Here is a 14,636-nt window from a genome sequence, read left to right as displayed (position 1 = left end):
ACCGTGTGGCAATCGCACAGATTTTGTGTATGATATACATAGTCTCTTACAGGAGCACCTGGATGGCTCAGTCACTTGAGCATCCAACTCCTGATTTTGGCTCAGGTCATGATCTCGAGATCATAGGATGGAGTGCTGCACAGGGCTCTGTGCTCAGCGAGGAGCCTGCATGGAGATGCTCTCCCTCTGCTGCTCCTCCCACTCTTGTACACATGCATGTGGGTGCGCTTTCTTCCTCTCAGATCTTTAAAAAAAAAAAAAATCTCTTGCATATCTCAGGACTAAATCAGATGCTCATTTTGGTTATTGATTTCATTTTCTCTTTCCCTTTTTAAGGGAACAAAATTGGCTCAGCTATTTTAATAGATCCTTTTCCTTGTCTGTCAGCTATTGGAAGTATATATTGCTAAATCGAAAATGAGAGAAAAATAAGAGGCCCAAATGACCAGGTTTTAATAATGAAGAGTAGGGGCACCTGGATGGCTCAATCAGTTGAAAGTCCAACTCTCGATTTTGGCTCATGTCATGATCTCAGGGTCATGAGATCAAGCCCTGTGTTGGGCTCCGCAGGAAGTCGTCTTGAGTTTCTCTCTCCCTCTCCTCCTGCCCCACCCTGTGTGCATGCTCGCTCTTGCTCTCTCTCTCTCTCTCTCGCTCTCGATCTTTAAAAGAAGATAATGAAGAGTAAAAGAAGAATATGTAGAATTTGGGAGTAGAAGAGTTTTCGGTGTAGAGTTTTACTAAAATTGCTGACTAGGTCTTAGGGGACTGGAGATGAGGCATTACACATAAGAGATAGGTAAAATATTTGAAACCTTGTTTGGAATATCTTTTTTAAGGAACATATTTTATGTCTGGCAGCAGGGCCCACAGTCTGTACTTTTTAAAAAGTTTTCCAGGTGATTCTGGTATTAGTCAGGTTTGAGACCCACTGTTCTAAAGTTCAGTAACAAAAACAAAAATGTTTTCCCCCTATGATGCTTTTGCAGTCTGAAGATCTGTTCAGCCTCATTGAAACGCATGAAGCAAAACCATTGAAACTTTATGTGTACAATACAGACACTGATAACTGTCGAGAAGTGATTATTACACCAAATTCTGCATGGGGTGGAGAAGGCAGGTAAGGTGGTTTTTTAGACTAAGTTGTGATTGCTTAAACTTACAGTAAATATTATAAACATCATTGCTTTTATTTTGAAACAGGTTATTAGTTTATTATAAGATTTGTCTCTAGAAAAGGAAAGAGCTGACCTAGAATATTGAAACCAGTCATCCATTTTTTTTAAAGCACATGTTAGGGTAGTGTGCTATATATACTACCGTCCTTTTCTTTATTGTTCTAAGAGCAAACAGCCTTGTTTTATTTTGTTATTTTAATAAAATAGTTTTCAGTTTTATTTTCCCAGTTCCCCTCGCCAACAGTGGGATAATACAAGTGTAAATATCTCTAGCTGCTGGGGAAATTTCTTAGCACTTTATGGAAACTGTTGACTTTCAAAAATGGAGAGACTGATTTCAACCAAAAGTTAGACAAAATTGCAACAACAATAAGAACAACATAGAAGATTAAGCCAAGGAAAGAAGCAGACTGTAGAAAATCAGTTTTCCAGGACTGTTCATCAAGTCAGTTCCCTAATTTGAAAAAGCCAAAGGAAAACATGCAGACTTAACTTTGCTTCTTTAGGTCTTTCATGTTGTTTAAATTGTACAGCTTCTTCGTTATTTTGAAAGGCTTGTGTAATTTAGGAATTCTTGAGCATAAGCCATAATTGTAGGAAAGCCTAGGGTTTGGAAACTTTTCTTTTCTTTCTTTTTTTTTTTTTTTTTGGAAACTTTTCTAAGTATTTTGTAAAAGTTCCAACATTTGCTGGGAAGAGGATGACTTACTTGAGACAGAAAAAGAAAGACCCTATTTGTTCATAATATCTTTCCCCACACTACCTGAGATTCTGTAGCTGACTATATGTTGCAACCAGAAACCTGGCTTGTTGCAATTTGAGAAAATAGATAGAGGTATCATCTTAAGAATCTTTGACTATCTAGAGCAATTCCTGATCAGGTTATTGTCTATTGTTCAGGTTTGTAAACACAGAAATATGATCTCAAGGCATTCAAAATTGACTCATTTCAGAGGGGACTGCCTTATATAAACAAAGTTTGTAGAGAAGCTGTTGTATTTATTAGATGGTAAATTTTTAAGTTTATAGTGGAAACATTTCCCCTGTCAAGTTAGAAGAGTACTCAGAATAGTATCACAAGAGTACTCGGGGGCAGCCTGGGTGGCTCAGTGGTTTAGCGCCGCCTTCAGCCCAGGGCATGATCCTGGAGACCCGGGATCGAGTCCCACATTGGGCTCCCTGTGTGGAGCCTGCTTCTCTCTCTGCCTATGTCTCTGCCTGTCTCTCATGAATAAATAAATAAAATCTTTAAAAAACAAGAGTACTCGGTAAATATGGAATCAAAGTACAAGGAAGAGGGGCACCTGGATGCAGGTTTAGTATCTACGTTTGATTCGGGTTGTGGTCCTGGGGTCCTGGGATCGAGTCCTGCATCAGGCGCCCTGCAGGGAGTCTCCTCCCTCTGCTTATGTCTCTGCCTCTCTCTCTCTCTCTCTGTCTCTCATGAATAAATAAATAAAATATTTTTTTAAAAAAAGTACAAGGAAGAAATTCTGCTGATGATGAAGTCCAACTGCAAAGAACTTCCCTAATTCTTTAATGTTTCATCTTGCTAAGTACTGCTACGTGCTTGTTCTTGGAGCCCTTTTCTAGGCTCTGACAATTATTCCTTTTCTTTAGAAGATATTTTTCTTTTTGACAAGGTTTAATATCATTGATCAGCCATTGCTTTAGACAGATCCATATAGACCATTTTCCTGAGTCTTCTCATTTGACAGATGTGTGTCTCTGGGTTTCATTCCTTATTTAGAGGCTGCTCAGATTTCAGCATATTTCTCTTAGCTTCAGTCTTGGGTTATCTTTAAGTTTGTGGAGGGTCAGTGCTTTCTGCCTGCCTCTGCCTCAGTGCTTTCTTTATATCCACTTATTTTGATTAATAAGAACCTTGTTTTAAAATGCCCCTACCTCTGAAAGGCTACCATTGATCAGTTTAAATTATTTAATCTTACTTTCTTCCTCTAAATCTGAGATCTAGTTCAGTAAGGATTGCAGATTTGATCATAGAAGGGACGAAAAGGGAGCAAAGGAACAAGTAATTTTGTAATATGAAGCATCATTGTAAAATCAGATTTGAATTCAGAAGAGCTGGAGTTGGCCACTGCTTGCTCTCCCAGCTTTTGGTGGTGGTAGTATCCACAGAAATAACAGATGCCTTGGCAGGAGGGAGGCACAGAGATACCTGTGTGTAGCCTTCTCAGAAAGTTTCAAGTAGTTTGGGAGATAAAAGTAATCATGATGGAAACCGAAGGTGGAATCTGATGTGAAGGGCCTTACATGTCATGGTCAGGAATTTGGATACACCTCAGGCAGTGGGACCGTGAAATACTGTACCTGTGGGGGTCATTGGTTCCAAACAGAAACCAGTTGTTGTCATAAGCAGACATGAATTTATTACTGTGGAATTTCTCATATAATCAAAGAAACAGCTAAAGAATCAGACATGGGAAGGACAGGACTTAACACCGCTAGGGAGTTAAAAAGGAAGGAAATTGGCAGTTTTCATTAGTATTCTAAAGGGATGGATAAAGCCTTTTTGTTTTTTCTGTCACTCACGAGATTTGCAGCCATGGACAAGAGGGGTGAATTGGCCTGGTTTTAGTTATGAGCCATTTCTTGGTTTGGACAAGGCCCCCTGACCGACAGTCCCACCAACACTGCACACAGTGGGAAGAAGTAATTCTCCAAAGGGAAAAACGAATATTGGGAGGCCAGCAGACTGAACAGAAGCAATGTGATTATGTCTTATTAGAAAGATGCCTCTGGTGGCAGTGGGAGGATGAAGTAGAATAAATCTGGATTAGTTTGGATTGATTTGTGTCAGGTTCTGAAATTCAACTAGGGGCTTTATAAATGACATCATTGTACAGAAGTGCTTAGAGCTTTTCAGTGGAAAGGCTGCATGTCATTCATTCAGCAAATAATTATTAGGTGTCTGCCATGTGCCAGGAACTGTTATGGCAGTAAACAAAACGAGGTCTCTGCCCTCAAGGACCTTAACATTTTGTTGGGGGAGACAGAAATAAACGTGCAGTGTTGTTAGATGATGATAAATACTTGAAGGAAAATAAAGGAGAGTAAGGGTCGTGTCTGGTGGAGGGAAGAGTGCTGTTTTATGAAGTGTGGTCAGAAGAGACCTCTGATAGGATGACACTGTTTAAAAGAGTGGAAATTGGTTTTGTATTTCAAAACCTCAGAAAAATGTTAGTTTTGATTGATAACAATAACTTTAAGAAAAAAAATTTTTTTTGTAGCCTAGGATGTGGCATTGGGTATGGTTACTTGCATCGAATACCAACACGCCCATTTGAAGAAGGGAAGAAAATTTCTCTTCCCGGACAGATGACTGGTACACCTATTGCTCCTCTTAAAGATGGGTTTACAGAGGTAAGACAACTTTACTACCAATGATATCATAAAATTTCCAGTAAAATGAATCGTGTCAATATGTATGATGGTAGCGCTAATGAAGGTAAGGCAGGCGATGAGGTAAGTGTTGACCATGTTGAGTTTGTAGTTCCTGTAGGGATATCCAGCTGGGTAGCCTTATGGATCTGGATTTCGGGAACCAAGGACAAGGCCAGAGATACAGATTTGGGAATCACAGCAAAGGGAGGGTAATTTAACCTAATGAATGAACAGTGATAAAAATCGTCAAGGAATTGGGTTTGGGCGGGTCAGAGGACTGAGGTTGAAATTTTGAACATTCCTAATATTCAAATGGATGAATAGAAAAGGGATCCAGCAAAAGACGCTCGGGAGAAGTCCAAAGGGATGACAAAGCTTCAAAAAAAAAAAAAAAGCTATGTGAGGTACTGAGAGAAGTCAGGTGAGAGGAGTGAAAAATACTTGTCCTGGGCTAGGGCAGTTGTGTCAAGTCACAGGGGACAGAGGGCAAATAGTGGGTGATAAGGTGAGATGATGAGAGCTGATGCTTGCTGTTTCAACAAATTTAACTGGGAAGGCAGAGCTAGATGCTGTGTGAGGACTAACAGGATTAAAATGAAACTTTAAGGAATAAGATATTTGTGCAGGCTTATAGGCTTTTAAAATGTTTTCTGTGCAAGCCTCACAGGATAGTTAACTCTTCTTTGCATGAATAAATAAAAAAACAGACATTGAGAAAGGAAACGCTACTGTTGTAAAGAAAGGGCTGCCACCACTGTCATTTTATGGGACATAGTTTGGCCATTCCCAATTCTTTTTTTTTTTTTTTTTTTTTTTTGCCATTCCCAATTCTAAAGAAAGGGAAGAGGAGCTACCAAGAAAGTGGAACCTTTCTTCACTCCTCGGCGCTGCCATTACCTGACAGCCAGAGCCCATGTGGTTATATGTTCAGATTCCTGCTGCCATGTCTGCTGCTCCTTGTCCGTGGTTCCTGTCCCGGATAAGCCTGTGGGCAGTCTGAGAAGACCAGGGGGTGAAATGGCAGCTAGTGAAAAGGGCGGGGATTCAGGTTGTGTTGGGATGTGCCGAGGGCACTGGACCTGACAGAAATTGGAGGATCCCGAGGTGAAACTGCCCATCCACAGAATCCACGTAGACTCAGCCCTCCCCCAGCTTGGAAGGTAGAGGTCTGGCTGCCCCGCTCATTCGTTGATAAGAAAAGATGAGATAGCCTCATGCAGTTACACATCTTGAGACACTTGTAAGGACGCTACCATGGTATTAAGGCTTTGAGCGATTTCTTCCACGAACAATGAAAGTTAAAAACTGGCTGAGAACTCAGACAAGAGGAAAGTGGTGGGGTTTTAAAGGTAGAGTAAAAATGATTACAGCTATGAAGGAAGAAAGAGGAGAATCTCCTCCTAGTATGGAAGTAACTAGAGGAGTGTGTGTAATGGGGGAGATGCCACATGTCAGGAGACTGGAAGTGACAGGATGGGGAAATTTTATAGCGCATGGTCCTGGACATGTAACCAAAATAGGAAGGAGCGTCTGATGGCGGAAGTGCCAGGTGAAAACTGTTGACAGCTAGTATGATTGAAAAAGGTGTCTGTTAAGAATAAAACAGATGAGCAAATGGGAAAAGAAAAGAGACAGGCAGTTCAAGAAACAGACTCTTAACTCTGGAGAACAAACAGATCCTAACCAGGGGCAGGTGGTGAAGGAGGCACCCGGTTATGTATGGAGGCAGTGACCCACTATATGTACACCTGAAGCTCCTGTTACGCTGTATGTTAACTAACTGGAATTTAAATAAAAACTTTCTGGGACACCTGGGTGGCTCAGTGGTTGAGCATCTGCCTTCAGCTCAGGGCGTGATCCCAGGATCCAGGATCGAGTCCCACATCAGGCTCCCCACAGGGAGCCTGCTTCTCTCCCTCTGCCTGTGTCTCTGCCTTTCTCTCTGTGTCTCTCATGAATAAATAAATTTTTAAAAATAAGTAAATAAATAAATACATACATACATACATACATACTTTCTTTAAAAAAGGTATCTGTAGGGCAGCCCCGGTGGCGCAGCGGTTTGGCGCTGCTTTCCGCCCTGGTCGTGATCCTGGAGTCCCGGGATCGAGTCCCGCGTCGGGCTCCCGGCATGGAGCCTGCTTCTCCCTCCTCCTGTGTCTCTGCCTCTCTCTCTCTCTCTCTCTCTCTCTCTCTCTCTCATGAATAAATAAATAAAATCTTTAAAAAAAAAAAAAAGTATCTGTAGGACCTGAGATAGTATCTGTATTTTCTTTCAAGTGAACTTGAGTAATTTTTTCTTTCTTTCGTTTTTGGCAGGTCCAGCTGTCCTCAGTCAATCCCCCATCTTTGTCACCACCAGGAACTACAGAAATTGAACAGGGTCTGTCTGGACTTTCTATTAGTTCAGCTCCACCAGCTGTCAGTAATGTTCTCAGTACAGGTGTGAAGAAAAATATATTCTCTTTTCAGCCTACTTTGTTTTTACATGATACTCTTTTCTGTCTCAAGCTAGAATTTTAAAAATTAATGCCAGTGTACTTTGAAAATTGTAAATATGCTCTGCATTTAAACCTCTTCTCAGTATATTTTAGAGTCTGGGCTTCTCTTAGATTGGAAAAGTGGTAGAGTCAGTACTATACCTTTAAATTCTGTTTAATTGCTCTATTTACTCAAGAGATGTTTGCAGTATTCTCTGTGTAGTAAACACTGGAGATACAAAAGTGAGCAGGACACCATTCTCTCCCTGGGGGTTAAGTCTTGTTCGGTGGACACATGTATGTCTTCCTCCCTGTCCTTATTTCTTGTTCTACCCAGTACAGTCCTTCCTTGGTTTAGGTTTTTTCCAACAGCTTCATCAATATATAATTCACATACTATATCATCCAGTTTTCAGTGTATTTGCAGAGTTGTGCAACCATCACGTCAGTCAATTTTAGAATACCTCATTACCCCAAAAGAAACTCTATGCCCTATCAGTCACTCACGGTTTTCCCCAGCCCTTCAGGCCTAGACAATTCCTAGTTTACTTTGTTTTTCTGTGGATTTGCCTAATCTAGACATTTCATGTGATATGCATGGTTTCTGTGACAAACTTCTTTCACTTAGAATAATGTTTTCAAAGTTCATTTGTGTGGTAGCATATATTAATACTTCCTTTTTATGGCTAGATATTAATGTTCCATCATATGGACTCCACATTTTATTTATCCATTTATCAGTTGTGGGACATTTAGGTTGTTTTTACTTTTTGGCTGTTATGAATAATGCTACTATGAACATTTGTGTACAATTTTTTTTTTATATAATTTTTTTTTTTTTTATTTACTCACGATAGTCACAGAGAGAGAGATAGAGGCAGAGACACAGGCAGAGGGAGAAGCAGGCTCCATGCACCGGGAGCCCGACGTGGGATTCGATCCCGGGTCTCCAGGATAGCGCCCTAGGCCAAAGGCAGGCGCCAAACCGCTGCGCCACCCAGGGATCCCCTGTGTACAAGTTTTTGTGAGAACCTGTGTCTTCATTTTTCTTGGTTATATTCCTAGGCATTGGATTGCTTGGTCACGTGATCTAGATTTTGATATTTCTGTAGAGTTTATTTTTCCATTGCCTTTTTAAAAAACACCTGTTTTCTGATTTTCTTTCTTCATAATACCAAGAGTTTATTTTTACTCAATAAATGTTGACCAAGTGAAATACTGACCTAGTTTAGTTTTATTTCATTAATACTTATTTTTGAGCTCTTTTAATATTTGTGTTCTAGTAGAATATATTCTACTTTGTCTTGGAATGGACTTAATAGATGCATTCACCAAGATGTAGGTATGATCTCTGTACGTGGTCCCCTTGTTCAAATCCCAGCCCTTTTCACAGTCTTTATTTTTGTTCCCAAAGATAAGTTCTAGATATAATTTAAAATTTCAATTTTTTTAGAATTCAAAATTTCAGACATAGCCAAAAGTCGACACCATGGTATTATGAACCCCCACCACCCAGCCTCACCAGTTTGCACTATGGTGACATGCTTCTGTACTTCCTACTCTTTGCTGTTTTTCCCCCCGGCTTTTTTGAAATATAATTTGCATACCATAAAATTAACTCACTGTACACATACAACTCAGTGATTTTTTAGTAAATTTATGGAGTTGTGCAGTCATCACCACAATCCTGGTTTAGAACATTTCCTAGAGGAAATGAAATATGAATGTCATCAATATCAAGTCATAGATCAATTGGGAGGGAATCGAAAGTTTATTTCATTTGAGTGGCGTTGGAATCCTTTTGTCTGTTGTGATTTTTTTCTTGGATTCCATCAGATGGTCTTCTAGTTTATTCCTGAATAGACTTAGTACAGGTACAAACTGTTATGTGTCTGATTAATTCTTTTCTCTTTTGGAGTAAGTATTCCAGTGCTGTATCAGAGCTCTTCTGATTTTGAAATAGCTGACATCTCTCTTCAAATCTCAGTTTCTTTTTGACATTTTAAATCTCCCCTCATTACATCATACGTACACTTGTATTGTCTTGTAAGCACATGCACTGAGATCCCTGGCCTTGTTCTACTGTAGAGAAATGGCTTCTTGAATGTTAAAAGACAGAAATTTAAATCAGTTGCTCAGAAGACACTGAAATCAACATCTTCACTTTGAGTAAATCAATTTAAAAAGTGAATATTCTAGCAACGTGACACGTGAGAACTCACTTTTATTTTTTATTTACCCGTCTTTGTTTTTTAATTAAATTGCTGCAAAGTAGCCCAGTAAGTAACTGTAGAAACATTAAAAGTGTTTTTAAGAAAATAAGAAAACTTTGGATTTGCAAATTTGGGAATTATAATATTTTAGAAGATGAAGAGATCATTTTGAAGTGATGTTAATCGTACGACCTTTTCAGTGCAGTCCCTCGTGTTTCCTGTCCCCTCCCGTGCTTGATTTTTCTGCAGATAACTCACACCATTTTACACATGCTGTGTATTTTACTTTTTTAACATCAGTCTCCCTTTTCCTGCCCCTCATCAGAATATATCCTAAAGGTAGGAATTTGTAATTTCTTTATGCTATAGAGTGCCTCAGTGCCTAGAACAATGTCTGACATTCAATAGGTGCCCTCCAAAACTTTGAATGAACATATCGGTCACCCAACTTTTCTGCGAATCTGATAAAAGCAAAGAACCCTCCTCTACTTTTACATGCCTCCCATTGCTACAGAAAAGTAAATACACGAGAAAAATAAAGACTTAACTGTCTGAAAAGTGTTGCTTCATACTTTGAGGCACAGTTCATTCCTGCTACCATATTTTAGCAGATTTCTGTAAGACAGAATCTGGAATCCATGTGCATTACTCCTGTTGTTTGGACAGCAGAACCTCTCATATGAGTGAGTAGGTGGTAAACATTAGTAGATAACCTTCATCATGTAGCATCCTAAGAGTTACTTGCATTTGAAGAACATAACCTCCTCAAGCTGACATTAGTAAAAAGACTTCAGAGGAGTGTCACAGAACCTAAAGAGCAAGAGAAAACGGAAATTCAGGAAACCAGGTCATTCTCCATCTCTGGAGGCCCACATACTCTTGTCTTTTTCAGGCCATCTGCATCATCTCCCCTCTCACAGACCAGCATTCGTGGTTTCACAGGGCATGTGCCCGTACTGCCCCCAGCAGCCTTAGGTGTATGTGACGTCTGGTGCAGGAGTCCAATAGACATTGACTAGACTCTTTGAGTCCCATTTCTGAATTTCTGAGACAGTTTTCTAATCTAGCTCTGCTTAGATCTGGTGTGTGTGTGTGTGTGTGTGTGTGTGTGTGTGTGTGTGTATAAAATTCTTGTCCAGAGAGCTTAGCTGGAGTGGGTTTGCAGAGCCTTCTACCCTCTTAGGCCGCACTCTGGTAACAGTCTTCAGTAAAGGCCACAGGCTAAGTATGTTGACCAGCTAAGACAGTGAGGCAGCCTGAAACTAGGACTGAATGATGTCCCAGTGAACGAGGACCTTGCCATACTGGGAAGGGGAGGGGACTGAAGACTCTCTTGATAACATCTGTCCATTTTAAAGATCATGTTTTTGTTTTAGGTGTACCAACAGTACCATTATTGCCACCACAAGTAAACCAGTCCCTCACTTCTGTGCCACCAATGAACCCAGCTACTACATTACCAGGTAAGCAGCAGGAGACCAGAGATGTATGTGGTAATAATAGCATTCCTAGTACTGTGCATCTTTAAAAACAGTGAAAAAATCTTATACCTGTGTGGTGATTTTTTGTCTTTTAATCTCATTTTATCTTTGCTGTAACTTTATGATAAATTAGAGCAAGTGGCAACAAGCTGTCAGGTACCAGCTGTTAGCTTTGAGCTCAGGCTCCTTATGCTCAGCCAGCTACCCTTCCAATGCAGTATGAGGCAGGAAGGAGGAATGTGTAAAAGATCCGTCCTTCAGTACTTCCTTAGTTGGGGCTCTCTAGTAGTTCTTCAGAGGAATAGGCATCCTGTCCCAAAAGAGAGCGTTCCATATTAGGTTGTTCAGAAGCTCTAACATTAAGTTAAATTTTTATATTTCTTACTGTTCCCAGTGAAGACCAAGTGTCTTTATCCATCAGATAACAATCAAATATTATTTCAGAGATCAAATATACTTGTACTGTAAGAGCCTTTAATCGTATGACTAAAGATGTCATTACACAGACATACTAAACCATTGAAGTGGCAGAGAAGTATGGTAAAATGTTGACGTGGGAATTTGAATGAAAGGTATGTGTGGGATTTCCTTATTTAAACTACTCACGCAACTCTAAGTCTCAAATTATTTCAGGAAACAAAATATTAAAAAGCCAGAGGACTGTAAACCTCAGCCATCAAAGAGAATTCTGTTTAGTTGCATTTACCGCCGCACTTGCTGAGCTCCATCAGCCCTTTCTCTACGGCACGCAGGCTGTGGTCATTCTGGCTCTCAGATCTGCAAGTCCTCGTGTGTTTTAACACTTGCCTACTGAGCCATCTAATCACTTAGATCACTTAGGTACAGAAAGACATTTCACTTAAGTGAGATGTTTCGCTCTTGTTAATGTCAGACACAAAACTGCCACCCAGTAAGTGGACTTCTGGTGTTCTCACTTTGAAGTGGGTAGTATTCTTTCCAAAACACAGGGATTGAATGTTTTCCCCAGAGGAAGTAGTTTACCTTCTATTCTCTGCCTTCTCTCTAGGTCTGATGCCTTTACCAACAGGACTACCTAACCTACCTGCCCTCCCCAACCTCAACCTTCCCACACCGCACGTCATGCCAGGCGTCAGCTTACCAGAACTCGTGAACCCGGGTATGTTGCCCATCCTGCCTTCCTAGGACTCTGTCTAATAAAAAGCTTTTATCCAGGAAAGCAGATCCTCTATTACACTTTTTTCTGGAAAGGTTAGATCAGTTTAACATATTTCAGCTGCTTCAAATAAATACTAATCTCTTTTATCTAAAAAGCTTAAAAAAAGAAGAGAAAATATTTTTGTGATTCTCCTCCTTGGCCGCCTCTTCTCCATTTTCCTCTCCTTGCACCCTGACAGCCCAAGTAGCATAAAGACAATTGCGGAAATAAAGCCCAGTGGTGTGGGCATTGCTGTAACTGCTGCGGACGGAAGGCGTGTGCAGCTCACCCCGTGAGCGTGCATGGACTCCCCATGACTCTCCTGTTCTGGGCGGCCGCCGGTGGTGCTTGTTTGGAGCAGCCAGGCCGAGGACCTTGGGCTGGGAGATTCTCATCCTCGTTCAGCTGGCTGCATTTGTTGATGAATCTTCTCTGTTATTAACAGATGTTTTTATCATCAAAACTATTGAGAGAGTTTAGCTACAAATAGTTAAGCTAGCCAATATTCAAGTGTTTACACTCAGATTTAATGCACTGGTGGAAATGAAGCAGCAGAGGGCCCAATAAATCTGCTCTTCTGGTTAATGAGTACCCACATTACCTTTAACTTTGAGGTGGCTGCAGGTCAGGGCTGTCATTTCCTAATTTCCGTAGCTAGGCCCGCGAGTGATGTCGCTGAGCGTACGTTGTCCTGTTTCTGTCCGGATCATAACTGCCCCTGCCGCTCCCCATCTGCATGTGTGCGTTCCCTGTCCCCATTAGCCCGTTCGCTTTTCAGCACAGTGGTTTAAAAAACAAAGCAAGACTGTAAACTCTACCATTTACTTATCTTAGCACTGCCTTTGTTTTTTCTTTTATGCCCTGTATTCTTGGCTTCTTCTGCCCTTTCCCCCAAATTCACAAACTCTTAAGAGCATTGAGGGTTTTGCCAGCCGCGTGGTTGCTCTGAATGCATTGTACATCCTACCTTTCCTTGGTTTCCTGATACTTTTTCTTCGTTCTGCACTTCGAATGCTTGAAGTGTATTATTGGTCACAGTAAACCCACCAGGTGTAATGGTTGCTGGTCAGTCGCAGGGCTTGACCCGAGGCTGGGTACTTGGGGGGTGCTGGGCCGCCCCCCGCCCTTGCTGCTGTCTGTCCAGAGGGCAGCTCCGCCTCGGCCTCACCTGCCGGGGTGAACGGGGTTCTCCTGTCCTATGCGAGGGTGGCCGCTTTGCCTGCTGGGTGTGCTTCTGTCTGTTCTGACTGGGAGACTCATTTCTCTGGAGTGGCTGAGCCACGGGGAGGTTCTGGAGTGGAGAAGCCCAGAACCGGTCCTCCTGGCCAGCTGCTCTTGCGGTGGGTGTTTAACTCTGGCCTGGCTTCTGCCTGAGGATACGCAGAGGTTGTGATTTGTGTTGTCCCTCCTCAGCTTCAGTTCCCTAATGAAATGCAAATTAAAACGGTCACATGACGATGACTACTGCTTTTTTAGTGCTGGGAGGATGTGTGATCTCTGCCATTTTTGTCCTAGGTTTGCCACCTCTTCCTTCCTTGCCTCCCCGAAACTTGTCTGGCATGGCACCTCTCCCCATGCCATCCGAGTTCCTCCCGTCATTCCCTTTGGTTCCAGAGGTGTCTTCTGCAGCAAGCTCAGGGGAGCTGCTGCCCTCCCTCCCGCCCACCGGCAGCCCGCCCTCCGACCCTGTCACAACCACCGCAAGGGCAGATGCTGCCTCTGCACCCGCACCCACACCCACACCTGCTGGGGATGCGACACCTCCCACTCACAAGGCCCCCGGCACTGTCGAGGACAGAGTCTGCGAATCCACCCCGACCAGCGAGAAGCCTGTCTCCGTAGTTACGGATGCAAGTGCCTCCGAGTCACCCTAACTTCGAACCGGTCTTCGGAAGCGGCATGGTGGGCTTCCCCAACCGCGGGAGCGTGTCTGGAAATGCAAACTATCATTAATTTCACACTAGTTTGTACCGTATCTGTAGGCATCCTGTACATAATTCTAAGGGGAAAACTAAGGAAGAGGACGTGGGCTTGGGGCCCGCCGAGTCGGGGTGGGGCCCACAGGCAGGGGAGGGAAGTGTCAGAGTGCTTGTATTTTAAAACAACCAAAAAGAATTGTAAGAGTGGCTTGCTGCCAGGTTTCCACTGCCATTCTTGGGGGTATACATCTTTGGGAAAGGTGGTGACAGGGCATCCACTAGGCTCCCTGTCGTTCTGCTGCTCCTTCTGTAAGAAAATGAAATATTTTATGCCTAGTACTCACACGCAACATTTCTTGTATTTTGTAAATCGTTTTTGAGAATGCAGAACACCTCACTAAATGGTGAAAGGAAAAGCTATTTTACTTTTGGTCTCTGTGAGTCACATCCCTCTAAAGGTTTACATGAAAATTCCAACTAAAGATGTTTGTTAAAAGTTACACAATGTGCACTATTAATTGAACATCTTTTTATTCAGCCTATACACAGATCTTTGTTTAGAGCTCTCAGAATTACTCAGATAACATTTTGTAACTGCTGCTGTTGCTTTATACGTCCACCGTAAAAATGGCATTTAAAAAGAAATAAAGGAGATGTTGCACAGTTTTAAACCAGAAGGTGGCACTTTGTGGCTACTTATAATATTATAGCTCTACTGGAAAATATAGATACAGCAATAAATTACAGTAATTTTATTTTTTCTTCTTGTGGTGCATTTAAATG

General features: G+C 41.8%; 1 protein-coding gene across 1 annotated transcript in view; it reads left to right on the top strand.

The window, feature by feature from the left end:
* The window catches only part of GORASP2 (golgi reassembly stacking protein 2), a 38,244-nt gene extending 23,636 nt beyond the window's left edge, over positions 1–14,608 (top strand). Inside the window, exons 5-10 of the mRNA XM_055307961.1 lie at positions 990–1,120; positions 4,430–4,562; positions 6,903–7,026; positions 10,653–10,739; positions 11,785–11,895; positions 13,450–14,608. Of these exons, the coding sequence (XP_055163936.1) occupies positions 990–1,120; positions 4,430–4,562; positions 6,903–7,026; positions 10,653–10,739; positions 11,785–11,895; positions 13,450–13,808 (945 nt within the window). The 3' untranslated portion in view covers positions 13,809–14,608. The remainder of the gene's footprint in view (positions 1–989; positions 1,121–4,429; positions 4,563–6,902; positions 7,027–10,652; positions 10,740–11,784; positions 11,896–13,449) is intronic.
* Positions 14,609–14,636: the final 28 nt, after the last annotated feature.

Source organism: Nyctereutes procyonoides, unplaced genomic scaffold (assembly GCF_905146905.1).
Source record: "Nyctereutes procyonoides isolate TBG_1078 unplaced genomic scaffold, NYPRO_anot_genome, whole genome shotgun sequence".
Lineage (NCBI taxonomy): Eukaryota > Metazoa > Chordata > Mammalia > Carnivora > Canidae > Nyctereutes > Nyctereutes procyonoides.
The sequence above is the reverse complement of the archived record's forward strand: the minus strand, read 5'-3'. Positions and strand labels throughout refer to the sequence as shown.